Consider the following 26699-nt stretch of genomic DNA (forward strand, 5'->3'; position numbering starts at 1 on the left):
ACATTATTATTACTGTGGTGGGCGTGTACGAACACTTCGCTGCTAGCTAGAATGAGAAATAAGGTTTATGGCTACAGTAAGCTAAAATTTTTTCTTCGTCTGGCTGCCTGTCGCTTGGTAGCATAAACTCTTTCTAACGTAATTGGACCGTTTTTTGACTCTTATACAGACGCAGTCTTTACATTCTAGCAAACTGGTTAATCCTTAAATTACCAAAAGCTTTGGCATACCAGACTAACGGGACTAACGGGCAACAGCGGTGATTCAGCGTGCTAGCTAGTGAGAAAAATCTTGAGAGCCTCCACATCCAGCCTAACATCCATTGATGTTAGCCTATGAGTATCGCCTTCGCATATCGCCAGCGTTGTTAATCGCCGGGTTTCTATCTACCAAGATGTACGGGATGTTGGGATGACAGGAAGATGGCAAACGGGGCTGGAAGTGAGTAACGTTGGAAAATAGCAAATGTCATGACATGCTACCCGTTAGCGTGTGTGTGTGTTTGTGTGTGTCGTACTTGGATCTTATCGCTTCTAACTTCTCCTCGCTCCCTGCGTGGCAGCCTGCACGGATTATTGGTTGTCATCACGAGTTGACGGCTCTGTTTACACTGGTGGTGGCTGCCGTTTGCTATCAGTTATATCAAATACACTCTCTTTGTGTGTGCAGTTGCATGCTTAAAGTGCCGGTACTGGTGGTTAGCTCGATCATAATGGCAAAAAAAGAAGAAGAAGAAAAAAGATCCAGGCCGGAGACGTCCAGCAGAACACAGTCTGTATTAAAAATATACTGCATAAAGTATATGTTATGTTTCGTCCACGTCTGCAGAACACAAGCTGCTTGTTATTGGACCAACAGAACCATGGTCAGTGAGGGAGAAGCTGTGTTTGGCCACATCTGTCATGAAGAGTGGGGACCAGAACTGGTAATGCATGCCTCTTTCAACTGGTTTCAGGGATTCTGTATTATGTGCTCAATAGTGTGAGTCATAATCTGGCACATTAGATGTTAGTTACACATGTATCCTTTTGCTTATGATTAGGTTTTAAGATAAGATGTTGTCACTTAGGGTGGTTCTGTTAGTATTCCTGTGCCTGAGTACTTAAAAGGGTTGCTGGTCTGCTTTCCTGTTACAGTACACAGTGATATACAAATAGGATGACTTAACCATGGTTAGCCATGTCGTTCTTTATCTGTTACACTGGCATACATGATGCAGCCCAGTGCTGGCTGGCTTTAATTTAGTACCAGGTTTGCATGAAGTAACCTGGTACTAAAAGAGTAATTATAAATGGGAAAAAAATAGATTTAACATAATTTTGTTCCTGAAATATAAAGATAATAAACCATTGCATAAATAGAACATTGTTTAAGTCTAATAATCTTTAGAACTGTATTTATCTTGGGATGTCTTATGCTTTTTTCATCAGGGTATCGGTCAGTCGTGCCATAAAACCATTTGCAGAACCTGGGCGACCACCTGACTGGTTCTCTCAAAAGGTATGACCAAAGCACCTTATCACAGGGTGAAAGGCAGAGAACACCCTGTACAGGTTTTCAGACTATCGCAGGGCTGCTTTCACAACATTAAAAACTTAATCCATGATCTCTGCAGTAGGTTTCACGCACTCTATTTGAATGAAGTTGTTCTTGATACTCTTTTGGATCTTCACAGCACTGTGCCTCCAAATACTCAGAGCTCCTGGAAGCGACAGAGGCCCCAAAGTGAGCACATAAGTGACTTCAACTTCAAACATGCTTGCGTAGCTTTACCCTGTTTGATGAATGCATCTAGAGGATATGCAGCGTTACGAGCTGATGCCTTTGTTACCTTCAGGCGGAAGCGCGGCGAGAAAGGTGAGGTGGTGGAGACAGTGGAGGATGTGATAGTTCGCAGACTGACGGCTGAGAGGATCGAGGAACTAAAGAAGCTGATAAAAGAAACGCAGGAGAAGCACAGGTAACCAGCATGAACACATTATTCGTCTAAAAAAGACACACACCTCAAACTGCGTCAGTGAGATGAGCTGACATACTGCTGTTTTCATAGGAAGCTGAAGAGAGAGGCTGAACTGATTCAAGCGGGACATCTGGATTCCAAACTGAAAGAGCTATGGGAGGAAATTCTGCTGTAAGAAGCAACAAATCTATCAACCCTGTTTATACAATCATGCACGTCTTTTTCTCTTGCAAACCTTAAACATTGGACTCATTGGACTCTCTTTGTAACAACAAAGGAAATGATCTTTTGTTGTGCATCTGTTAGGAAGAAGAAACTGGAGGAGGAGGAAGCAGAGATGAAAAGAAAAAACACAGATGCTGCTTATCAAGGTATTTCTTTCAATTTCAGGGGTCTTTTTTGAGGAACACATCCATAAAGAATTATATTTCAGTAATTACAAAGGTCATCCATAAATAATGAAAATAAAAAACAATGAGATTATGATTATTAAACTGAGATAACTTTGTGTAGCTAAGTCAGCCTGCTAGCAATATACATGAAAAGTAACTTCTTAGATATATTTGTGCTTAGTGCCACTGAAACCAGAAGAGATTCTTCATATAACAGACATTGTGATACAAGTAACATATACTTCTGTGCAAAAGTCATGAGCCAAGCCTCATTTCTATATGTTTTGCTAAGAAAATGGGAAAAAGATGCAGTGATTTATTGAAACATGCAGCAGAGACAAATACGGAAAAATACGGTTTGTGCACTTCTAACAATCTTGAAAGTCAATACTTGGAAATACCACCTTTATTCTTCATAACAGCTCCCCTGGTTAGTTCAAAAGTACAATTTTATGCCTGTGCCTCAAACTATTATCTGGTTGCTAGCTTAGCTCCGTGGGTGAGCAGGCGGCCGGCCAGAAGGCAGTGGCCGTGTTTCGAATCCGACCTGTGGCCCTGTCTGTCTCCACTATCAAATAAAGGCAAATGACAAAAAAGTATAAAAAAAACTGTTTTTTAAACTAAAGAAATGGGGATAATTTGGCTTTCATGATTTATTGGTCAGTTTTATGTGGGTCAACAAACAAAGTAAAAGTTGTCTAAAATTGGTCAGGTACTGAAAATGAGAGAAAAAGCAGGTGAAGTCCAAAGAAAAACTTTGAAATTTATTAAACTGATGATATTGCTCGAGAAAACTTTTATAAATTAGAAGAAAGTCTGGATTCTTTTAAGGAAAATATGAAAAACTGAGATGTGTCTGACAATTAAACTGGGTTAAGAATGGTCTTACAGAAAGCTCATCAAGACTTGAGTAGAAGTGTTGCACTCTGCAGGAACTGTTTGACCAGAAACTTTAAACTGCTGTTGGCACTAGAAAACATGGGAATAAACAAAGAAAATATCCTTCATTTCAAGGTGATCACCTGTCAAAAGAGATGTCAGCATTTTTCATACTCAGGTTGAGCCAATTGGACAGCCCGTGTAGAGAGCATTGTTTTGAAAAGAAAAGCTTTGCTTTTGTATGACTCACAAGAAAAGGCTCCTCTATGCTGCCCGTCCCTCTTTCAGCCAGACAGGTGGCAAAGAACACACCCAAGCGGATACCCAGTGTCACCATGCATTCGCCCTCAGGGTGTAGCTCCCCAAGCCAGGAGTTCTCCCCAGGTGACCAACTCGAGTGCTTGACACTGGATCTTACATCTACAAAGAATGTAAGTCTCTGAAGACTCAGAGTTACTTATGACAATGCCTGACATTTCACTTATCCTGCCTCGTTTTCAGACATGTAAAAGTGTTTATTAGTATTTAATAATGGTGTAATCATTCTATAAATATTTTTCGTTTCTGTCATGTTCTTTTAGGGAGAATAAGAAAAAGCATAATTGGTAAATTATTTTTTCCCCTGGCATTATCATTTGATCATGATTGGGTTGTAGACTACAAATAAACTTTAGTATTCTATTTTATTTTCAATTCACTCTCCACATATAAAGTCTGTAAAAATTGCAGTTTTTATCAGACTAAAATAAATCTTAAAACCAGGCACTAACAGCATAGCCAAAATGAACACATGGCTAGTTAGAATGCAAATACTGAAGCTGTCTTAATCACTAATACCATTGATTGAAGTCGTTTGCTTCCAGAGAGCTCAGATTCAATAGCCTTGAGTGACAGGCTGTTTAGGTGTCTTTGTGTTATCCTTAATTAGTTTATAACATCCTGAACATTGCAGCAGTAACAGACCCTTTGGCAGACACAGACAGGAAGTGTCAAATATGCTTAATAGAAGGAATGTAATCCACATTCAAGTACCTTTTTCCTTCACAGGAAATGTCAGAGGTCATCAGCTTAGCATTGCACCTTGTCTGTTAGTGCTAGCGCGGCTGCTCAATCAATCGATTTCTCCTCATGAACCACCTAATTGACATTTGATTTGTCATTGTGACTTAATTGGCTAATTTACAAAACATTCCATCTATTTTATCATCAAACTAGAATTTTAAAATCCCTTTTAAACAAAGTGTGACAAAGTGTGCTATGAATAAAAATCGCTAAATAGTCACAAATTTAAACTATCTATTTCACCACAACACTCAGCAGATATAATGTCCTTCATTATATGTCCAGTATGTACCTAGTAGATGTAATGTAATGTGTTTCTTGTGTGCCACAAATTTAGATTTGGTAAAGTCGGGCTCATAATACCTAAAAAAATAAATTTTAGGTGTTTAGGAGTAACTTACCAGGAATGCTATATGGGATGTAAGGCATAGAAAATGACTGCTTTTGTTTTGGAAATGAGTCTAATACTTTTGACCATTCCCTTCAGAGACAAAAAAGAAAACATGTTAGAGAACTGATAACAACTACATCTGTAAATCCTAATAAAATGTCATGTTTCCCTCTGTCTGTCTCTAGGCTTCTGGAACAGCCAGGCTAATGACATTTGCTGAGCCTTCTGGTAATGATGACAGCCACGGGTCCCTGCTAGAGGACCCCACCCAAAAGAAGTTACTGTGTCAAAAAGCCACGCCACCACCATCTCCCCTCCTGTCAGAGTTACTGAAGAAAGGCAGTATATTGGCCACAAATTCCAGATTGGTTTGTTGAAGGGCTTTAATATATATGCCAATAATTAACTTGTATAAGACTGCAGAGCAGTCTACCTTTATATGATCATGATGATGATGGGATAAAAAAAAACACCAGCCATGCTGCCCTGCCTGTTAATGAGTAACAGATTTATTATTAAACAGCACTGCTTCATGTTTTAGACGTGTTTGATTTGTGTATGCATCTTTATCTCAGATTGGAGATGGTGACGTGTCCACAGGTAATGTGTCAGGAGCACATGACTTGCAGCTGGCTCCACCTTGTCAGCCTCTCTCTCAGGCAGCAGGTACAGATGCTGTGTTTGATCACTGTTGATCTCTGTTAAAATGTCTTGTTACAAAAGCAAACCTTACTTTTCGGATTTTGATAAACAGAAATGTTTCACAAAGCAACAGATTACCATACCAGTAAAAAAAGCATTCAGTAGAACCCCCTTTGACACAGGAAAAAGCGTCCCATAGGTCTTCTTATCTTTAGCTCTTTGAACATGTTTTATAATTGTTAGTTTTACTCTTGAACTCTGAATGCATGGGTGCTATCTGGTGATGCCATTGCCACAAATGTTTGCTAATACTCTGACCATCTGATAGCCTGAGGTGCTTTGTTAGAGCTCTGCACTTCATGTGTTAATGTGTGCGTGAATACTTGCATGACAGGTGCTCCGATGTTGTCCCGTCTCCTGGAAGCAGGCCCCGCCCAGTTTTCCCCTCCATTAGGTTTTATGGTCAGTGTAGATTCTGCCTCCAGTGTTCCTCTCTCTGCCACCACTCCTGTTCCTGCTCAATCAAACATCTCAGCAAGTGCAGGTCTGTCCACTTTCTGATCTAACACCCTCACATTCTTAATATCACAAACTTTCCATTTTATACAGAGGATTTAATTGTGACCTGTTGATCAGATCTGTTCTTGGCCACCTGCTCTAAACTAGCAAAGATGTAATAATGCTTTACCAAATAAGAATTTATATTCATGGTGTTGAAATATTAAACAGATAGTAAATCAGTTGTTGCATTCATGCAGAGGTAAATGTGATGGTGCCATCTGTGGCCCCTGGATGCCAGCATGTCTCCTCTATGGTAGAAGATAAGGTGTCAGAGCTCAGTGAGGACGATGTGACTGTGTCACTGTGTCATGAGCTGGACCTAAAGACAGTGGGGGACATCATCGCCATCATTGAAGAGAAGGTTTTAAAAGTCAACAAACCTTACTGTTTAGATCACATCAAATAATTTATGAGACCTGTTTGGATTTTTATTTATTTATTTATTTTTTACAATATGAGTATTCGTTGTATGCTTCTTTTTGTAGGCTGATGAAGCCGCTGATGCTTTGGATGCAGCTGCAGTTGAGGCTGCTCTGTCCCTTTGTGAAGAAAATGGCCACGCTCTGTCTGCTGCCTGGGATTCTGGGCCTTTCCAGCCTCATGAGCCACACAATCCCACAGTGCCCACTGGGGCTGTACAGTCTTCATCTCTTCACTGTAGCTTGGAGGAGAGGACAGAAGCTTCACTCTCTTCTTTTTGCAACAGTCAAGATAACCATCTTGCAGGATTTCCTGTGGGACTGAGGAGCACTCCTCCCTCTTCCTCATCTGGATGCGACTCAAAGATTTTGGAGCACTACCGCAGTGGAACGCCTCCACAGGCTGCAGCAGTGAGAGAGACCGGAGAGGCGGTGCACTCAAAAACCCAAATGTCATCCATAAAATGTGAACGTGAGAAGTGGGCACAGCAAATCCCTGAAAAAATCCACGGAGGTACGAACATCCATGCTTAAGCATTTGTACTGCCTTGCCACGTAACATGCAGTTTGCGTCAGACTATGCATTTTGCAAACCTTATTATTCATTTCTACTATCTTGACAGACTCGGTATTAGAAGATAACCCACTGACAGAAAGGCATCCAAAGGTATAGCACTGTATGAGGACAAAGCGAGCATGATGCTTGTAATTGCTGTACTAAAATTTGCAGTGTGCTCCACAGTAACCCGGCACTTTCAGTTTTGTCTGAATCTGTCTGTGCCTTTTTACATTTTTGCAGGAGACGAAGAGGGAGGACGCAATAACTATTGGGGGAGGAGAGAAGGCCTCGGGGACTAACCTGCAAAACAAAGTTAATGGGCCAGAGGTGTGTGGAGAAGAAGTGGGAGATGGGGTGGAAGAATTCCTATCAGAGCCAGACGGCGAAACTGAGCTAGAACCGGCGGCCAGTGAGAGTGAGGATGGATACAGCCTCCATACGGCTTCCTCTTCACTGCAGCTCCACACAACTGCAGACTCCATCCCCAGCAGCCCAGCTTCTTCGCAGTTGTAAGTGAAATGCATTTATTCTCTAGATCAGGGGTCTCAAACTTAAATGAGCTGTGGGCCACTGCTGGCGCTATCATCTCATTGGAGGACCACTTTAGTGTTCAAGTAGTACAAAACAAACAAACAAGAAAACACCCACAAATATTTCTGAAAATGTGGTGTTTTGTTTGTTTTTTAAAATGTCAAATATTGTATAACAAGAAAAAACTGCAAATGCGAATGATTTTTTTTCTCACTGAAGCCTTTCACTGAACTACCAAATAAACAAATTGGTACTCTCTTTCTGGACAGACACGTGGCAACACTTCTGCTATAATTTTGTTTGTATTTAACAAAATAAAAATGCAGACATAAGTGTACACATTAGTCAATATACAGGCTGCAAGTAGGGGTGACACAAGTGGGGCAAGTGGCCCCGGGGCTGCAAGTTTGAGACGCCTGCTCTAGATGGTGCTGATGATGTAAGAATACTGACTTTGCAGCAGATTAGTTTCTGCATTCATACAACTTTTTTTTTTGACTTTCAACATGCAGTTCTGTGTGCAGTGAGGATCTGGAAGCTCTACAGGCTCACAAAATCTGGAAGAAAGCCATTATGCTTGTGTGGCGAGCAGCAGCCAATCACAGGTCAGAATCTGATTCATAACTTTAACACTAAATGCACAGTCTCCGATATTTTTCTGTAACGCGTCGTGTAAACCTGTTGTAGGTATGCAAATGTCTTCCTTCAGCCAGTAACAGAAGAGATTGCGCCTGGATACCACAGTATTGTGCACAGGTAAGCAAAGAATATTTTTGTATCACTTTACTGGAGCTTTAGAGGAAAAACATCTCAGACAGAACTGTCTTCGCTTCTTGTTCTTCAGGCCCATGGACCTGGCAACCATAAAGAAGAACATCGAGAACGGTCTGATACGGACCACCGCCGAGTTCCAGAGGGACATCATGCTGATGTTTCAGAACGCAGTCATGTACAACAGCCTGGACCACGACGTGTACCACATGGCTCTGGAGATGCAGCGTGACGTCCTGGAGCAGATCCAACAGTTTCTAGCTACCCAGCTGATCATGGAGACGTCAGAATCTGGTATCAGCGCCAAGAGCCTGAGAGGCCGTGAGAGCACGCGCAAACAGGACTCTACTGACAAGGTGCTTCACTAGAGTTTTGACAAAAGCAGAGTACAGAAGAAGAGAAAAGGGTGAGACAACAAAAGTAGAAGAAAGTGATGCCAAACTATTTGATGGCCATTTTCCAAAGCATGACGTTTGATTTTAAATCAGTTCTTCTCAGGTAGCCATTGGCTTCGTATGCTATGAAAATCAGGTTGTTCTCCTTCAAACATTCGTTTCGGTGTCTCACTATGGGCGACGCTCTCTCAGCGTTGTCCTCAGAAGCCTCTATGTCATTACTCCAGCCAGCATTGGCTGGCAGTCGTGACGCTTGCGTCAGGGAGGGGCCACCCTCCTCTCTATCCAGTCTTTAAGTGATGACGTGATGAACCCTGCGTCCAAACTACTCTGCGTTTAATAAGGCTGCGGTGTTTTTAACATGTTTTAATGCTTTGTATCTTGTTCTATTTAATCTCAACAGCCCCTAAAAACAGTCAGTGATCACTGTCGGCCTCTCTTGGTTTTTATTACCACTAATCATTTTAAAGCTCAGTTTTTAAAACCTTACATGTAACTACAGCTCAGCCCATGCAGTAGTATTTTAATGGCTAACCTTGTATTGTGGATGGATTATCTCAGTTTTTCTCCTGACTGAAGTTTGGTCCGTTTACAGGATCCTGCCATGCAACTGCATTTGCCCCTAACCTTCAGGAACCCTCATGTTAACTTTTATCGAATGGAAAAAAGTCACCAGCTATGCTGCCCTGCCTGTTAATGAGTAACAGTAACATCATCCAGCTTCACTGTTTATATTATGCTAACATAGCTGTGTTGCTAGCGATCACGCAGCGCATCATTATATACCAGCTAGCCAAACTTCGGTAACCCTACAAACATCACTGCTGTTTACTTTCCTGTCTTCATTTATGTCAGAAGTGATAGCAGAGCTGTACATCTTAATTTGTTTCAGAAATCCCTCAGTCAGAACATGGTATGTTATATTTAGATGGAAACTAGTGAGCTAACTTCCTGCTAACCTCTAACTCCGTTAAATTTCATAAATTCTGTTTTCATGGATGCCTGGATGTTAAACTTAATTGTTACACCTGGTAGAGTATCCATACTAATCTTTTTATTACAGATGAAAGAATTTAGACAGTTTTTCAACTCTCAGTAATGCTGGAGTGATCGTTTGACTTAGGGACCTGCAGCGGAGTTTGGGCCCAGGCACGGGTGACACAGTGTCACCCGTCATTCAATTTCCTCTTCTCGCTTCTTCAGAATTTGCCCTTGCGGTTGCAAAATCTCAGGCTCAGATACACATGACGCTTCTGTGATGTGCCCCGGGCTGCATCACGCCCAAGCGGCTATTTCCACACCGGGTTCATGACTATTTGACGTTGCAAAACGGGCAGCTGAAAAGCTGGCAGTCCCATGGCCCAACGTGACAACGGAGACCTCCACCTCACGATACGAGGGTAAAAGGCTCCCCAGAGCAAAGCGCACTACTAAGCAGGTACTGCCGCTTTTCCCCGAATGCGTGGACGAGGTCACACGCTGCTGGGCAAAGCCATTTTCGTCACCAAACCCCGTGCAGGTAGTGGCGGCATATGACTGCGCCTGAATGAAGGAGAAGGGCATCTACCAAATCCCCACAGTGGAGAATCTAGTGACTTCTCATCTCCACCCAAACCAGAAACTTTCCATGTCATCTGGTCCATCCCTGCCCTTCAAGGCCGAACGCCTGCAGTCCTCCCTGGCTGACAAAGAGTATAAATCAGTTGCCACCACCGTGAGGGCATTGAACGCCTCATCGCTCCTGCTAGCGTACTCGACGAAGCTCCAGGACCAGACTGCTGCGAAGCCCGATGCTAGTGAGCTGTGGGAAGAGCTGGGCATTGTTACGGACCAGTGTCTCCACCTCACTAGAGCAGCAGTACAAGCGGCGGGCAGAGCTCTCAGCATCATTGTCCTGCAGGAGAGGGCAAGATGGCTGAACTTGTCGGGGCTTTTGGACAGAGAAAAATGTGACATTCTGGATGAAAGCATCAACCCCGCTGGCCTTTTCGGGACTGCCGTTGCCACCATACAAAGACGGTGCGAGGAGAAAAAGAAAGAGGGAGAGGCCCTGCAGCTGTGTCTCACTAGGAAGACCCAGGCTGCGCCCCCGTCTCCACCCAGTTGCCGCAGGTTTTCTCAGATCACCAGCCGTCCACTTGGCGTGCCGACATTTAAAATCCCTCGCCACCCAGCCCCGCAGGTCGCGGGGCTGGGTGGTCAAGGTCCCCTAGGATCGCAGAACCCTAAAACCCACTGGCCCAGGAAACATGTCCCGCCTGCTGCTGCTCAGGGTGCCCCACCACCAGCCAAGCAGTCGGACCGCAAGAAGAAGTGGACTGCCTAACATCCCCCACACAGAGATCTTAGCGGGACCAGCCCGGCCTCCAAGTTCACTTCAGGACTCAGTTCCGGAGCCCGTTTGGAGAAGTGTTCTGCCGCCATCTTTCAGCGCTTGGGACTTGAGTTGGATCCCACAGAGCGCATTCCAACAAAGAGACGACGAGACACTGTTCAGCTGAGTCAAACAGATATGTTGAAAAACATAATGCCCTCACAACCGTAGACACCACCGGGGCCGTTTTCCTCAGTGGTGTCCGGCAACACTGGTCAAGCGCAGGTCCGCCCGCACATGCGCAGTCGGGTCTGGCCCGCGGGACCAGTTTCCACCACAAGAGAGAGCCAAAGCCCCGTCTACTGTGGAGTGCCTGACTTTGGGGCCGCTTTCAGCAAGAATAGAGAGATGGTGAGCTCACGCTACGCCAGAATGGATTGTGAGGACATTAGAGCGAGGCTACCATTTGCAACCACCCCTCCCTGATTTCACAGAGTGATTTTCTCTCTTGCAAAAGGCGAATCAGCCAGGATTCTGCAAGAAGAAATATCTACCTTGCTATCAAAGAGAGCAGTACGAGAAATACCGCAGGAGCAGAGCCAATGCGGCTTTTACTCAAAGTATTTTCTTGTGCCCAAGAATGGAGGGGGACTGCGTCCGATACTGGACCGAAGGGCTCTAAATCAGCACCTGAGGTCATACAAATTCAGGATGTTGACAACCACCACTCTGCTACATGTAGTTCGTCCAGGTGATTAGTTTACATCAATAGACCTGAAGGACGCATATTTTTACATCCCTATTTACCCTCCTCACAGAAAATTTCTGTGATTTGCGTTTCAGGGCAGAATGTACGAGTACCAGGTCCTGCCATTTGGTCTCTCACTGAGCCCTCGGGTATTTGTGAAATGCACAGAGGCAGCCATAGCCCCACTGAAGAGGCGGGGCATCTGCATAGCAACATACATAGCAACATACATAGACAATTGGCTGCTGCTATCAGAGTCAGAAATAATGGGAAGAGAGCACACGAGGTTGACAGTGGATCACCTGATGGCTCTGGGTTTCACCATAAACTATGAAAAGAGTGTCCTGCAGCCAGCTCAGGTCATCTCTTTCATAGGAATAGCTCTAAACTCCACCTCGCACAGAGCGTGTCTCTCGGTGAGTCAAAAAAATTCTATGACATGCCGGCATTTTTCAGGTGGGAAGATATCTCCCATTCAGAAGATGCCTGCAGATGCTGGGATTAATGGTGTCTTCACTGGCGGTCATTCCAGTAGGCAGACTGCATATGAGGGAGTTTGAGCAATGGGTTGCATCACGGAGACTGAATCGAAAGCACCATACCCACCACCATATCAGAGTGACAGCAGATTGCGCTGCGGCACTCCACTGTTGGAGAAATCCCACTTTTCTCACTTTGGGGGTGTCACTGGGGCTTTCACAGCCAGAAAGGCGGTGACCACGGACGCAAGTCTCACGGGCTGGTGTGCCACTCATGAGGGCAGAGCAGTGAGCGGCAACTGGGACTCATGACAGAGGGGTGTTCACATAAACTGGCTACAATTGCTAGCAGCATTTCTAGCACTGAGACACTTCCTTCCACTGTTAAGAAACCACCTTGTTCTGATTAGAACACACAACACCACTGTTGTGGCGTACATCAACAGAGGGCGGGTTACAGTCCCGTCCTTTGCGCATGCTGGCTCGCAAACTGATCATGTGGAGCAGCATCAATCTGTTGTCACTGAGAGCTGCTCACATTCCAGGAGCTTTGAACTTGGGAGCAGATTTAATGTCCAGGGGGAACCTGCTATACGGGGACTGGACCCTGCACCCACAGGTGGTGACCCATATCTGGACCTGCTTTGGCCAGCCACAGGTCGATCTGTTTGCCTCGAGGGAGAACGCTCAGTGTCCACTGTATTTCTCCCTGAGGGACCAGGAGGCTCTGCTAGGGGTAGATGCATTAGCTCACAATTGGCCACATGCTCTGCTTTATGCGTTCCCTCCACTGGCCTTAATTTCTCCCACTCTTAACCAGAGTGAGAGAAAGAGGGCTAACAATAATATTGATCGCCCCAAGGTGGACAATGGTCCCATTGGTTAGCGGAGATTATGCCCCTCTTGTGGAGCGAACCTTGGCCTCTCCTCTGTGACGAGACCTAGTCTCCCAGGCCAGGGGGGAGATTCTTTTTCACCCTCACCCTGTGGGCTTGGCCTGTGAGAGGTTGAATCTGAGTATGGCAGGACTCCCCCAGGGTGTTATTGCCACTATTCAGAGTGCTAGAGCCCCCTCCACAAGATCATTGTATGAGAACAAGTGGAGGGTATTTGAGGAGTGGTGTGGAAAGTCTCACACTCTCTACTTTCTGTGCTCTGTGACAACAATTCTCTCCTTTCTGCAGGAACTGTCAGATAAAGGAAAGGCCTTTTCTACAATTAAAGTATATCTAGCAGCCATTTCAGCCTGTCATGTGGGCTTCGTGGATGGCCCAGTGAGCCATCACCCGCTAGTCCGCTGTTTTATGACAGGGGCACAACGACTCCACCCGGTTTCTAAACCTCTTGTCCCCACATGGGATTTATCCCTGGTGCTGGGGGCAGTTTCACAGCCACCATTTGAGCCACTAAGCGAGGTGGAAATAAAAATCCTGTCTTTGAAGACTGCATTGCTCCTGGCTCTCGCATCTGCGAAGCATATCAGCGATATTCATGCACTGTCAATACACAAACAGTGCACCCGATTCACGCGGGATAACTCTAGAGTCACGCTCAAGCCAAATCCTGCCTTTGTGCCCCAAAATCCTTATCTCCAATGCACCTCATTGAAGCTGGAAGCTTTTTGCCCTCCTCCTTTCTCCTCCCCTGAACAGGAGCGCCTAGATGCTGTCTGTCCAGTTAGGGTTTTATGTACCTATACGCATTTCCCACTGGATTGCTGAGGCAATCCAATTGGCTTATTCCAGCATAGCAACCTCTTGGGCCCTTTTTAGGGGTGTCTCTATAGAGGAGATATGTGCAGCAGCGAGCTGGGCTTCACCTTTGACGTTTGCAAGGTTTTACAGGTTGGATGTCACTGCACCATCTCTAGCCCACACTGTGTTAAGTGTGGGCTAGAGATGACCCCACGAGACCTAAGTTGGCAGTCAGTCGTTCAGATGGGCTTATCTGGCAATATGGGAGTCTGCATATCTTTGATAACATGAGTGAGGTGTCTCACCAGATACCCCTCCTTGCACGAAGCGAGGAAGAGGTGAGCTTATCTTACCTCACCTCACTCATGTTATCAGAGAACAGAGGTTACTGAATAGAGTAACTTCAAGTTATTGTCTGAAGCCTTTATGTACTATTTATCCAATGCATTCAATGAGTGTTTACTAAGAAAGCAGACTGCTGGATATTAGGTCTAATGAATTGAAGCTCCTGTTCAATCAGCTTTAGTTTGATTTATAAAAGATGTTTCCGTGACAAAAGCACTGCATAAAGAACTGCTAAACTAATAATGATTTTAAAACACTTATGCTACAGACCATACTATATAAAATACATATTTTTTCATTTTTAACATTGACTTTCAATGTTACTTACACCCAAAGTATTTGGTGAAATAAAGTATTTTTCCTCCCGGTCATCTAGTCTGGCAGAATGTCTTTTGTTTCTTTAGATATTCTGATTACAGATAACCCATTTGAAGATAGGAAAGTTTAAAGAGTTAAATAATGATGGGTCATAGCATACTGATGTTAATGGGAACCTCTAAATCACTGAAAGGTACGAGATGACTAAAATGTCCTGCAGTACCTTGAAGTGTCTTGACAACAGTATTCTGTATATCTGTAGCTTACATGATATAAAGATCCTGAGCTAAACACGTGGCATCGTCCTGTAACGTAATGGCAGGGCAGCAACAAAACATAGTAAATGTAGTACTAGTGTTATAGCAGTTAATGTGTGTTTTTAAAGCTTGTCTCCAGTTTTCCTCTAGCTGAATGTACTGTGTTGTCTCTCTCTTTGTATTATTTTGCTCCTGTTTGAGATTTTCAGCACACTACAGAGTTGCAGCTCTTATCTGTCATGTTCCTCTTACAGGACACTGTGTCCATGTCTTCCCCTGCCTTCCTTCTTTCTCTTTTTGTAAGTACCCTCCTTACTACCTTTAAAACTGCAGTTACATCTATTCAAACAAAGAAGACAAACAAACAAAGAAGGTTTTATTAAAATACTTCATTTAGTCTCTTAAAGCTCAGACTAAATGTTTTTTCCCCCACTTCCACTGCAGGATGGAGGCACCAGAGGGCGCCGTAGTGCCATAGAAGCTGACCTCAAAATGAAGAAATGAAACCATCAGTATGATATTGTATCAGTATGGTGTCCCTGAGATAAAGTGAAAAGACTGATCTCATTGTCTCTCAGTTGCACAGATTGTGGCTCTGCGTATGGTGCAGTGTAACCTTTGCTTGCACTCTAGATTAAAAGGATAGACTGCAGTGTGGAGATGCTAATTTGTTCTGAGACAGCCATACAGTCGTGGATTACATAAAGTATAATCCCAGATTAGAGTGGGAGCATTCTGAAAGACCATGTCAGACCTTTCATAGATATAGCTGCACATCACTCAGACGTAACCTGCTCTGAAGTTCATGGGGATGGAGAGAGGTTTAAAAAAAAAAAAATGCTCCTATTATACAGTTGGGCTGAATATTGAATTAACTGGGCTTGAAGTTGATCCCCAGATTAGCGTCCAGAAGGCCAAAAGTCTGGCCAGAGGGGCAAGTTGATTTCAAACAGAAGCGTTTTCACTGCAGGTGTAAAACAGATTTTAAAGATCTAATTTTAAGACTTTGATATCCTTTTACTGTAATGTTTGTGTTGGATTTATTTTATCAATGTGACACTTTGGTGAAACAGTACCTACATGCTTATTCTACTACATACTCAGTGCTTTTGATTAAGTGTTACATTTCTAAACTGTTGTTTACTTTAAAGTCTGTAAAAAAAAAGAAAAAGAAAAAGAAAAAAAAAAAGCTGTTACGTTATACTTGAATTTGCACAAAACGTTTCCACTGTGCCAACCCAAAACCGATCACAGCGGTCACTGTTCGAGCCAATCACAAACTCTCATGCAAGCTACGTGCGCACAAATCAGTGAGAACAGTTGGCTTTTTTTTTTTTTTTATGTCAGTGTGAAATTCCCCTTTTTTGTTGCGAGGCTAATGTTTCATGCACTGTAATTGATTTTGGAAGCTTTTAGTATTTTTCAGGACTGGCTTTAAGGAACTCTAATACTAAACCCTGTGTGCACACCGAAGGAGATGCAGCGTTCTTCACAACGTTCCCACTTGCTTTTCTTCAATCATGTTCAATATTAATGACCCAATGAATAAAGCTTGTAACTTTTATAGAACCCGAGCCAAGATATTTCAAGGTTAAGTAGCTCATAATGCCTCTCTGTCCCCGCTCTTCCCTGTAAATATGCAAAAGCAAACAAATGTTTGTTTTTTATGTAATTGTAAGATTTTAAGACCCTGTCACTTTTTCCACACTTTTTTTTTTAAATTTTCAACATTAAAAAAACAAAAACCCATCAATATACAACAAATTTCCCATAACCAAGTAAAAGCATGCCAGATTTCTTTCCCCCAAAATTTGTCTAAAAGTAAATCACAAGTATTTGATTTTCAAAAGCCTTTAGATCTTTTACTCAGTGCTCCGCAGAAGTTTTGTTGATAGCTTTAAAAGCTTTTTATCTGTTTGGCTAAGTCTACAGACTTTGCACACCTGGATAAAGGCAGGTTATTCCATTTTTCCAGGCAAATCCTTTCAGGCTTTATCAGATTGGATAACTGCCATCTCTAGCTCTCTACCAGTGTCATGAGCGTCACATCTGGGTTCTGGCTCAGCCGCTCAAGGACAGTCAGTGGACTGAAGCCACTCTGGCTTTCCCATCTGTGAAGATTACGTCTGAAACTGTTGACCATTGGGCGCTCGGTCACGACCTGGATGAAGGCCCTTCTTGCTGGGCTTCTCTGTTTGGCTGTGGGGTGAACTCCAGGAAGAATCTTAGAGTTTCTACAATTTTTCTATTTCACAAGCGACAGCTCGAGAAACAGTTCTATACTTTTGTCACTATTTAAGCCTCGCCACAATTTTATCTAAAAACTATAGAGTTCTTTGAATCCACTGGCTTTGTTTTTAATCCTGACATGAAGTGAACTGTGGGACCTTTTACCGTTTATGCTTCTGTATAAAGGTTAGAGTGAAGAATGATGGAGGAAAAATACAGCAATTCAAAGTTAAATTACAATGAAATAATTTGAAAAAAGTGAAAACATCTGAAGACTATGAGTCCAGTTTGAACAATTTGCATCATGGCTACAACGCAAATTAGGTTCAGACCCAGTAAACAGTGAAGCTGAAGCTCACCGTTTGATATTTTTTGTGTGATATAGTTTTTAAATCCATGATTATTAGCTAGAAATTAAGAGCTGGTTCTTAAATTGCAGCTTAACCTGAGCTTGAGATAAATTTAGGATGCGTTATTCCCCTCTATCATTTTCTACTTTAACAAGGTGACCAAACTAATGATCCATTCAAAGAGCCACCGTGAAAAAGAAACCAGACAGAAACCAAGAAGATTTTCTGATTATTCTTTAATTTTGTGGTATTTTTGGCTGAAAGCTTAACTTTGCAGTTCTAACTCAAGGGGTATGTCCGCACTGATTAATACCAAACCCTGACTCGTGTGTATCACAGTAAATATAATGTCATTTACATGTTTGTGACTTCCAGTGTGGATCAGAATATATTCTGACAGTTTACATTTATAATTTCAGCAGTTATGAAGATGTATTAGCCAAAAAAAATTAATTTGCAACTAATTAAAAAAAAAATAAAAAAAAAAATCACAAAGATGCATGCAACAGTAACAATAAGGAGTCACTATGAACTTAAAAAGTGCTTGAGGTGAACCTGAATATTTCACAAGTATGACAACAGCTAAGGCAGTCTGGCAGTCCTAGTGCGCAGCAACAAGTATTAATGTCTGTATAGGGTTTGTGCGAGCTGAGCTTTTTTATTTAAAAAAAATAATAAATAAAAATAATATAATTATATATACCGGCGTGTGTGTGTGTGTGTGTGTATGTATATATATATATATATATATATATATATATATATATATATATATATATATATATATATATATATATATATATATATATATATATATACACATACATACATACACACACACACACACACACACACACACACACACACACACACACACAAAAAAGAAAAAAAAAAAAAAAGGGCTCCATAACTTAGAATCCCCTTAGTGATGACGTGATTTGACCAGAACATGGCAAGTAAGAGTCCCAATTTTGGTTTCTGTCTGGATGAAATGATCATATCCACAAGTTAGTTGTGGAAAACAAAGTCTCCAAGGAGTTTAACAGTCTCCGTTATTTACAAAATGACAGCGGGAGGCAGCAGTGCATCGGAGGACTACAACTGCTAGCACAAAGAGACATGCTTGTTTCTTTGAAAAACTCCCAGCCACTACTGACTGAAGTTACCACTATCAGATTGGGCTGTCTGATCATAGCCATTCAATTCTTATATATTAAGTTTTTCAAAACATTTTCCTTTCTTTTTTTTTTTTACATTTATTTTTAAATTATCATTATTGTTATAAAAGATCAGAAGAAATTACGGGTATTGGATTTATAAAATATCTAGATTTGAGCTGAAAACCCATTTTTCTGGAAGCATCTGAGCTTGCAGTTATGAAAGCAAACAAAAAACTGTATTGCAAGCCATTTAAACTCCATAAAACCATACAAACTGCTTATAGTGAAGATTCCCCATATACAGCAAGAAACACTGTGAACTGCCTTTTCTTTCGGCTGAAATGCCATTTCTAAATGACCAACACAATAAACACCTATGCAAGCGCTGACGCAGGGAGCCTGAAGCTCTGCTGTAGGAAGCAGCTCCTTTTTTTGGCAGCACAAACAGAAAACAGCATATTCTGTAAAATATTACTGTGCCTCCTATTGCTCGAGGTCCAAATGAGTGATTTGTCTATGTTTCAATCATAAATAAAATGTTGCAGACTAAAAATAAAAGACTACAGTACACTGTACTTCATTTCTAACAGGAAAGAAAAATGGATGTTTCTTCTATCATCTACCAAATAAATACACCTAAAATTTGAGCAAGGACACAGAAACATCCAAAATAAATACAGGTGAACTACAAAACCCAACCAGATAAAACATGTATGCGTGAACATACAACTGCCTTTGTAACCCCAAAGGGAGCCCCCTTATGTCATGCCATTTCTATAAGAAAGTTTAAAGGCTCTGAGACGTCGTTCACGCTTCCACAGTGACTGCGCACCTGTCACCGCTACCACCACAGCTAGGGCCGGCAGCTAACATGCAACTTCACTTTCTACCATCGACACGAGGAGAGAAGGCACATCGTTCCCAGCGGCATAATCTCCCACTGGCTGTGCTGTACCCAAAGAGATTTCTTCACAAAGTGGCCAGATTGGATAAATTACACACTTAGGTAAAATACATTATTGTAAAGTCTGTAAAGAAACACTTTCTCCTCTGCGACAGTCCTCATTTTCCTCTCTGACGCCCAACCAATCGATGCAGTTTCTCACAGTTTTCCAGCCTCATTGTCTCCGCCTTCTGCTTTAAGCGGTCATCTCGGTACAGCTGTCCGAGGTTTGCCAAGTCTGATTCTGCAAAGGAAACAGAATGACAAATATGAAGCTGCAGCAGACTGATAATGTAGCTTACCATAAACAGAGAAATAGATGGAAACAGTTGGTTTTATCCTGCAGTCAGAAACACTACTAAAGATCGAGAGCAGGACCCCAAAAACTGCAGTTCCTCAAATGGTCACTTAAGGCTGGCTACAAAAACTTACTTTATAACATTTGTAAGGGAGATTCATTTCTATACCACCTGCTAAAGGCTTTCAGTTATGAATGTTGAGGGGTGTGGCTGCTTTAGTGACAGGGAAGTACAGGCACAAGCATCTAAGTATGACTGATCAGCATCACCTAAGATAATCTGATTCACTGCCTTGAACCCTCTTGACCTTGTTTTTGCTGTTGGATCATTTTAATAGTCATCTGACAAAAAAACAAAACAAAAAACAAAACAACAACAACAACAAAAAAAGCCATGGATTTGAATGTGGTTAAGCCTGCTCTTAGTTTTTGTCTCTGTGAAATGTATCTTACATGTCAGCACTAATTAGCAGGACCCTATGTCTCTGCGAGGCATCCGCGCCGTCTATAGATGCACCAAACTAGCTAGCATTAGCTACGTCAATCTTTTATCTACAGCATGGGAGTGTGGCAGAAACTCTGGGAAGCAGGTACAATCCTCTACCAGCAAAAATCTCTGCAGCTGTTGAATCATCACACAGATATGGAAATTTAGTCCCATTTTCAATTTGATTTATATAGTTTTAAATCACAACAACAGTTGCCTCAAGGCGCTTTTATATTGTAAGTTAAGACCCTACAATAATATAGATGTAGAAATAAAATGACACCCTTTGATTAAGCACTTGGCAACAGTGGGAAGGAAAAATTTCGTTTTAACAGGAAGAAACCTCCAGCAGAACCAGGCTTAGAGAGGGGCGGCCATAAAAGACAAACCCTACATTTTCCTGGGCTTCACATTGTTTTTTCACAATTGAAACTGAATGTGAATGTGCTGTTGAGGATGTTAAGGATCTGAACTTTAACAAATTAGCAGTAATGAACACTGCCCCTCCCTTACAAAAAAGTAAGGGGGCCTTCCAGATGATTACTGCAGTGATTTGTATATTTGAGCTTGCGGTAGATTATTAAACAAACTATTGCACTGAGTATTTTCTTATTTCTTAAATAACAGCTTTGGAAGACATATCTTGAGGTAGTGGAGAAGATGATACTTCGTTTCAGAAGAGTGAAATTATTGCCCTGCATACTAATATACTAAATAAAAACAACAACAACAATCTAAAATTGGGTCAAGAACTGTCCAATCATCATCTAAGAGAAAGGAATGGGGTCAAAATAAAAACATTTAAATAAATTAATCTAATCAGAGATTACTTAAAGTGTTAGGTGAAGGTAATTATTTAGCTGTGTAGCCTTAAGAAAACCACTTATCCCCAATCAATGGACCCCCCCACCCCCAATTCCTGATGGCACAGGTATACTCCAAAATGGTAATACCAATGTTAGGCTCAAGGTTTGAAAGCATGGCTCAAGAAAGCCCACATAGTTGTCTGACTCTACCATCATCAATCCAAGATTTTGGGGAAGAAAATGAATGGAACTTTGGATGGAAATAAATGTCTTAACACTGTAAAAGCTTATCGAAATTTATGCCACAGCAAATGTGGGCCATCACCAAAGCTAAAGGCAGTCTAATTAAATATTAAGAGAGTGGGGATTTTTTTTTTTTGGCCCAGCAGTTTATACTCCCCATCCAAACAAAGAACCTGCTTGCTTACTTTGCTGTTTTTCTTTCCAGCAGCTGCTCTGCAGGTGTTCAATATAGTCGTTCTCGATGGTTTTCTCGAGCTCCTCCAGTGCAGCGCCACGGTATTCCTTCTCAAAACCCTTGTCTACATAGTATGGTACACCCATGTGCTGCGTTTCCCTGGACACCACTAGCCCCATGGCTCTGAAACCAAAACCAAACCAAATTAATCCAGTGGATTTACAGCGTCAAGCATGTCAGAACCCTTAGGATGGCTAAAAATCACAGTAGTGAGACCTATATGTTGTCAAACAGACTCACGGCTTATAGAAGAGACTGTAGGGTGGGTTAGTGGCCATCATCTGAGTAAACACTGATATGAGGATTAGCACCAACACGGGGAGAAGCTGCAGAAGAGCTGTGAAGGTGTTCTGTGGGAAGATAGAAATCAGCACAGTTTACAAAGCATGCAATACTGTATGTAGGCTGCAATGATTACGCCGCACTCATGCCAGCGTGGTATTTCTACGTCTTTGGAATATGAGCAGAAACAATCACCTAAGGGATACAGTCATGTTAAAAAGGAATTCCAGAACCTTTCAGTGCTTTTCTGTAGACTCATGATCAAAGAATTAAAGACGACAACAACATAATATTGAGGCTGTTTAACAGGGATTTCTCCTCATGCTTAGTGAGTCACTGACCTGACTCTGATTTTCCTCCACCACCTCCTCGCGCCTTTCATGAGCACGTCGACGACGAGGCTGATAAAACTGAGAGTAGGAGGCTCCCTGGTTGGTGTACACGTGGATATTTCCTGTAGAGAAACACAGTGCTATGGAATCTGCACTTAAACATAAAAAAAGCACGTAATATACCTACAATATAGCAGTCAAAATGAACCATAAATACTAATACTGCTGCTCACTGCGTTTTCATTTGTTGGAAGCTCTATTGGAAATATTTAAATTGCAAATTTATTACAAATTGCCCACTAAAAGCCACCTGGAATAGTGACCTTTTCAGTTACCTTCCTCCCGTCATACCTGTGGGAAACCTTCCTCCGAAGAACATGTTGAAGAGCTCCTCGGGGGAAATGTCGGCCTCGAAGTCCCTGTGGAAGCTGCGGTAGTGTCCGTGCCGACTGTGGGTGGATTGCTGGGGTGCGTTCATACTTGCAGACTGATCTCCATACTGATCATACTGCCGCCTCTTCTCTGGATTGCTCAGCACTGCATATGCATTACCTATTGCTGTAGGGAGAGAGGGGAAAAATTTGCGATGCATGAAGTCCAAAGCAAAAAAAATCAGCAACAGAGCTGGGAAAAGAACAAGGCAGCGGATGCAAATAAGCAGCTCCTGTACTAATGGCCATAGAGGCTTAATAGTGAACAAAATCGGTGCCGATTCTCATGCAAAGAGCTACAAAAAACATTTTCTTGGATTTCCAATCAGATTTGACTTTAATGTTCATCTTTGGATCAATATCTGCAGTGTGTCTCATGTCTCTCCCTCTGCACCTCACAGTCAAAAATGAATACAAACTGCCTAAAGAAATACCAAAAAAACATTTAAAAGCTGCAAAAACTTAAAGCCCTGATAAAATCCATTTTAAATGAGACACTACCTGCACGAGGTTTCAGCTGCTGAGCGGACCACAACCTCTAACTTTGGTGAGCTTTCATAAATTTCTGCATTTTGCAGAATACAATGAAGTGGGAAAGAAAAGCTTGTTTTGCTTTTTTATCGCCAAAGCTCGTACCTTTGAAAGCATCTGTGGCTCCTGGAGCAAAGTTCTTGTCAGGGTGAAATTTCAGGGCCAACTTCCTGTAGGCCTTCTTCAAATCTTCATCGCTGGCACTTTTGTGCACACCGAGAATCTCATAAAAGTCCTTACAATTCTTTATCCTACAAAAGGGGGGAAAAATTCGGAATGCATATCAAATATCTCCAGGCTTCTTATGACCTCTTCTTTCTGTTACTGCATATCTGTTCCGCTTTGAGTAAAACATAATACTTACTCAAGTGACATGTTTTGCCAACAAAGCATTGTTTTGTAGGATGGAGACCAATCAATAGCGCATGGTTAAGCTTTGATGAGGAGCATATAACTAAGAGCTCTGTTACTGGGAATCTCCATAGAGTTTTAGAAGGAAAATACACTATATTGCCAAAAGTATTTGCTTCTCTGCCTTCACACGCTTATGAACTAGAGTGAAAAACTATTCTTAATCCATAAAACTTAATATGTTGTAGGCACACCCTTTGCAATATCTTCAACTCTTCCGGGAAGGCTTTCCACAAGGTTTATGAGTGTTTAAGGGAATTTTTGACCATTCTTCTAGAAGCACATTTGTGAGGTCAGACACTGATGTTGGACGAGAAGGCCTGGCTCAAAGTCTTCACTCTAATTCATCCCAGACGTGTTCTAACGGGTTAAGGCCAGCACTCTGTCCAAGCCAGTCAAGTTCTTCCAAAACAAACTTGTTCATCCACGTCTTTATGGATCTTGCTTTGTTCACTGGTGCACAGTCATGGTGGAACAGGGAGGGGTCATGCCCAAACGGTTCCCGCAAAGCTGGGAGCATGAAATTTTCCAGAATGTGTTGGAATACTGAAGTGTTAACAGTTCCTTTCACTGAAACTAAGGATTTCTGGCAATCCCCAAACCCAGACTTGTCTTTTGGATTGGCAAAAGAAGAAGTGCAATTTGTCACTCCAGTGAACGCATCTCCATTGCTCTAGAGTCCAGTGGCAGCGTGCTTTATGTCACTGCATCTGACGCTATGCATTGAGCTTGGTGATGTAATGCCTAGATGCAGCTGTTTCCATGGAAACTCATTCCATGAAGCTGTCCACACATTGTTATTGAGCTAATCTCAAGGCCACATGAAGTTTGGGTGTCTTTAGTGATCGACTCAGCAAATAGTTGTAGACCTTTGAGGACTCTTTGCCTCACGTTACATGATCCCTATGTGTCCTTCCACTTCGTGGCTGATTAGCTGTCATTCACAGTCACACAGCTGACTGCTGAATATTTAGTAAGGAGGAAATTTCATGACTGGGGTTGTTGCACAGGTGGCATCCTATCATGGTATCATGATGGGATTCACCGAAAGAAACCCATTTTTTCATAAATGTTTCGAGTAGTGGTCTTCATGCATGAGTGTTTGATTTTATACACTTATGGCAATGGAAGTAACTGGAACACCTGAATTCAATTATTGGAATGGGTGACTGAATCCTCTCACCCTATGGCAGGCAGAATGGCGGTGAAGTGGTTAGACTGTTGCTTCACAGTAAGAAAGTCATGGGTTTAAATCCAACATCTGGCAGGGGCCTTTCTTCTTGAAGTCTGCATGTACTCCCCATGTTTGCGTAGGTTTTCTCCGAGTATTCCGGCTTCCTCACAAAGCCCAAAGACATGCAGTTATGGGGGTTAGGTTAACTGGTGATTCTAAATTGCCCAAAGGTGTGAATAGCTGCATGAACACTTTTGGTAATCTAGTGTATGAACAAGCGCTCTGTTACCAGGAATCTCTATAGATTTCAAAATATGCAGGATCTCGCTGCAAAGTGACAAGATTTTTGGTATTGGAAATGTTCCGTTTTCTGACTGAGTAATCATACTTGAGAACCCTTCACCTGCCTGCAGGTAAACAATCTGAGTTGTAAGCCAAGGAGGATTTTATTTACCAGAAATGCAACAATTTACTTAAATTCACGTGCGTTTGCAAATAAGACCAATTGATGGCAATTGAAATGAATATAGAAGTTTAAAATAGTAAACAGTCACCTGAGAACCCCTTGGCGCTGCTCCTCGGTGTAGCTCTTCTTCTCGTCACCACTTGCATTATTTGTTTCACTGGTTCCAATGTCCTCATCTCGCCATCCTGTCGGTGGGGGCACGTGGTTTGTTTCTGGAGCGGCACCGCCTCCATTTCTCAGAATGGCATCTATCAGCACTACAAAACAGCAGCAACAGTTGACAATCAGCTGAAAATCCAGATAAAGGGAAAAAAGGGAAGAAAGAAGATGACACATGTAATTAAGAGGTACATGTAAGGTAATTTATCTCTAAGACTCCAGGGGGAAGGAAGGCCATCTTTCCTGCTGAAATTGATGTTTTAAAAATGAAGGTGCTGTTAGTGGAATCCCTTCAAAATCCGCCACAGGGTTTTAATGGGAGAACTTGAAGGTCACAGTGTTTGATTTACAGTGTTTCTTACCTTGTTGATCTTGGTCTTTTCTTTCGTCTGTATGTGAGTAGGGTGACATTACCTGTGCATCGTGCATAATGCTGCAAGATGGGCTGTCGAATATGAATATATATATATATATATATATATATATATATATATTCAGAGATTTTTTTTCTAAACACAACGCTGCCCCATAGTTTGAAGCCCCAAATCAGCATGCATCAATATATAAAAAATATCAATATATAAAAAATATCAAAGGTAGGTGGCGAGTCCTAATCTAAAATAGCCGTTCTGTGCATCCACCCATCCATCTAAATATATATTTACTACAGTTTATTGGTTGGAATAAGTGAAGTACTGGGACGAGGTTAGCAAATAATCTGGCCATGACTGCAGTATGCGCGTCAGCTAATTTTACCTCTGGCCCGGGTGCTGGGGTAAATGTTCTGCGCCTCATATAGCAGCTGCAACGCCCGATCTTTCCGTCCTGACCGTAAACACAGCTTGGCCTTCTCTATCAGCCGGTCTGCTTCTTCTTTGTCCATGTCAGCGGTATTGGGCTATTTAGCGGAGCAAGTCGCTGTCTGCCCAGGTTTGTCCCTGTACACTGAGCGTCAATATCATATGGCAAAGCGGAGCCGCTTCAGCTAACGTTAGATAGCCGACTAGCTTTGGTTACAGACAGCAGCTGCGTAACGTTAGCAAGGCGCAATCCTGCAGTCACTCAAAGTCCTTCTCTCTATCCGATTAGCAGACGGTGGCGGTAGTTGTGAGGCTGCAAACAGGCCTGCAGCTTCGCCATCATTTAAGCTGAGAGTCTTGAAATTGACTGTTTTTCTGTTTTATTGGCGTTTAAAGAGCTACCTTATCAAATTAAAGGGATCTCTCCGTCCAGTGATGGACAAGCGACGGGGGCGAGACCGTGGTGGCGTCATATCCGGTGTAATAAGGTTTAAAAGTGTATATATACACACACAAGGAAAAGCTTCTGAAAAAATAACTTCTGGTAGTCGAGCTTTTTGATTAATCTGCATTCTGAGTAAAATCCCATCTCCCTCCCTTAGCCATGGTTAACAAATGGGACTTACTAAAACTTGCTTAAGTGTT

At 42.3% G+C, this 26699-nt stretch overlaps 2 protein-coding genes across 7 annotated transcripts; one reads left to right on the forward strand and one right to left on the reverse strand.

Annotated features, from left to right (window-relative positions):
* brd8a (bromodomain containing 8a) lies at window positions 1–18005 on the forward strand. 6 transcript variants are annotated; one of them, XM_085174617.1, is made up of 20 exons: window positions 1–441; window positions 829–925; window positions 1431–1500; window positions 1676–1725; window positions 1838–1960; window positions 2051–2131; window positions 2267–2331; window positions 3520–3662; window positions 4870–5052; window positions 5260–5350; window positions 5721–5870; window positions 6085–6257; window positions 6373–6820; window positions 6930–6973; window positions 7106–7374; window positions 7909–8001; window positions 8084–8152; window positions 8241–8523; window positions 14972–15016; window positions 15162–18005. In XM_085174617.1, the coding sequence occupies exons 1-20, from the start codon at window positions 423–425 to the stop codon at window positions 15219–15221; spliced, it is 2556 nt and encodes an 851-aa protein (XP_085030743.1). In that variant the 5' UTR covers window positions 1–422; the 3' UTR covers window positions 15222–18005. The 6 variants fall into 6 exon arrangements, 5 of the variants coding, with proteins under 5 accessions (XP_085030743.1, XP_085030741.1, XP_085030742.1 ...); XR_014876440.1 differs by having other exon boundaries at window positions 2–441; window positions 8241–8573; window positions 15162–15230; XM_085174618.1 differs by having other exon boundaries at window positions 3–441; window positions 6085–6248.
* On the reverse strand, window positions 15548–26519 carry dnajc18 (DnaJ (Hsp40) homolog, subfamily C, member 18). Its single transcript, XM_085174622.1, has 8 exons — window positions 26011–26519; window positions 25184–25352; window positions 23150–23295; window positions 22434–22640; window positions 22092–22204; window positions 21709–21818; window positions 21419–21591; window positions 15548–19643 (listed from the first exon to the last, which is right to left on the reverse strand). The coding sequence occupies exons 1-8, from the start codon at window positions 26135–26137 to the stop codon at window positions 19519–19521; spliced, it is 1170 nt and encodes a 389-aa protein (XP_085030748.1). The 5' UTR covers window positions 26138–26519; the 3' UTR covers window positions 15548–19518.
* Between the last annotated feature and the right edge of the window lie 180 nt (window positions 26520–26699).

This window comes from Neolamprologus multifasciatus, chromosome 10, assembly GCF_963576455.1.
Source record: "Neolamprologus multifasciatus chromosome 10, fNeoMul1.2, whole genome shotgun sequence".
Classification (NCBI taxonomy): Eukaryota; Metazoa; Chordata; class Actinopteri; order Cichliformes; family Cichlidae; genus Neolamprologus; species Neolamprologus multifasciatus.

What these genes read in the sequence shown, in the direction of transcription:
- brd8a (XM_085174615.1), top strand. An exon ending in CTGACTGGTTCTCTCAAAAG is followed by an intron (nt 1,501 to 1,675) that starts GTATGACCAAAG and finishes GGATCTTCACAG; the next exon opens with CACTGTGCCTCCAAATACTC. An exon ending in ATCTTACATCTACAAAGAAT is followed by an intron (nt 3,663 to 4,869) that starts GTAAGTCTCTGA and finishes GTCTGTCTCTAG; the next exon opens with GCTTCTGGAACAGCCAGGCT.
- dnajc18 (XM_085174622.1), bottom strand. Translation starts at nt 26,137, where the DNA reads ATGGACAAAGAAGAAGCAGACCGGCTGATAGAGAAGGCCAAGCTGTGT. An exon ending in TGGAGGAAAATCAGAGTCAG is followed by an intron (nt 21,819 to 22,091) that starts GTCAGTGACTCA and finishes ATCTTCCCACAG; the next exon opens with AACACCTTCACAGCTCTTCT. An exon ending in TACAGTCTCTTCTATAAGCC is followed by an intron (nt 21,592 to 21,708) that starts GTGAGTCTGTTT and finishes TTTTGGTTTCAG; the next exon opens with AGCCATGGGGCTAGTGGTGT.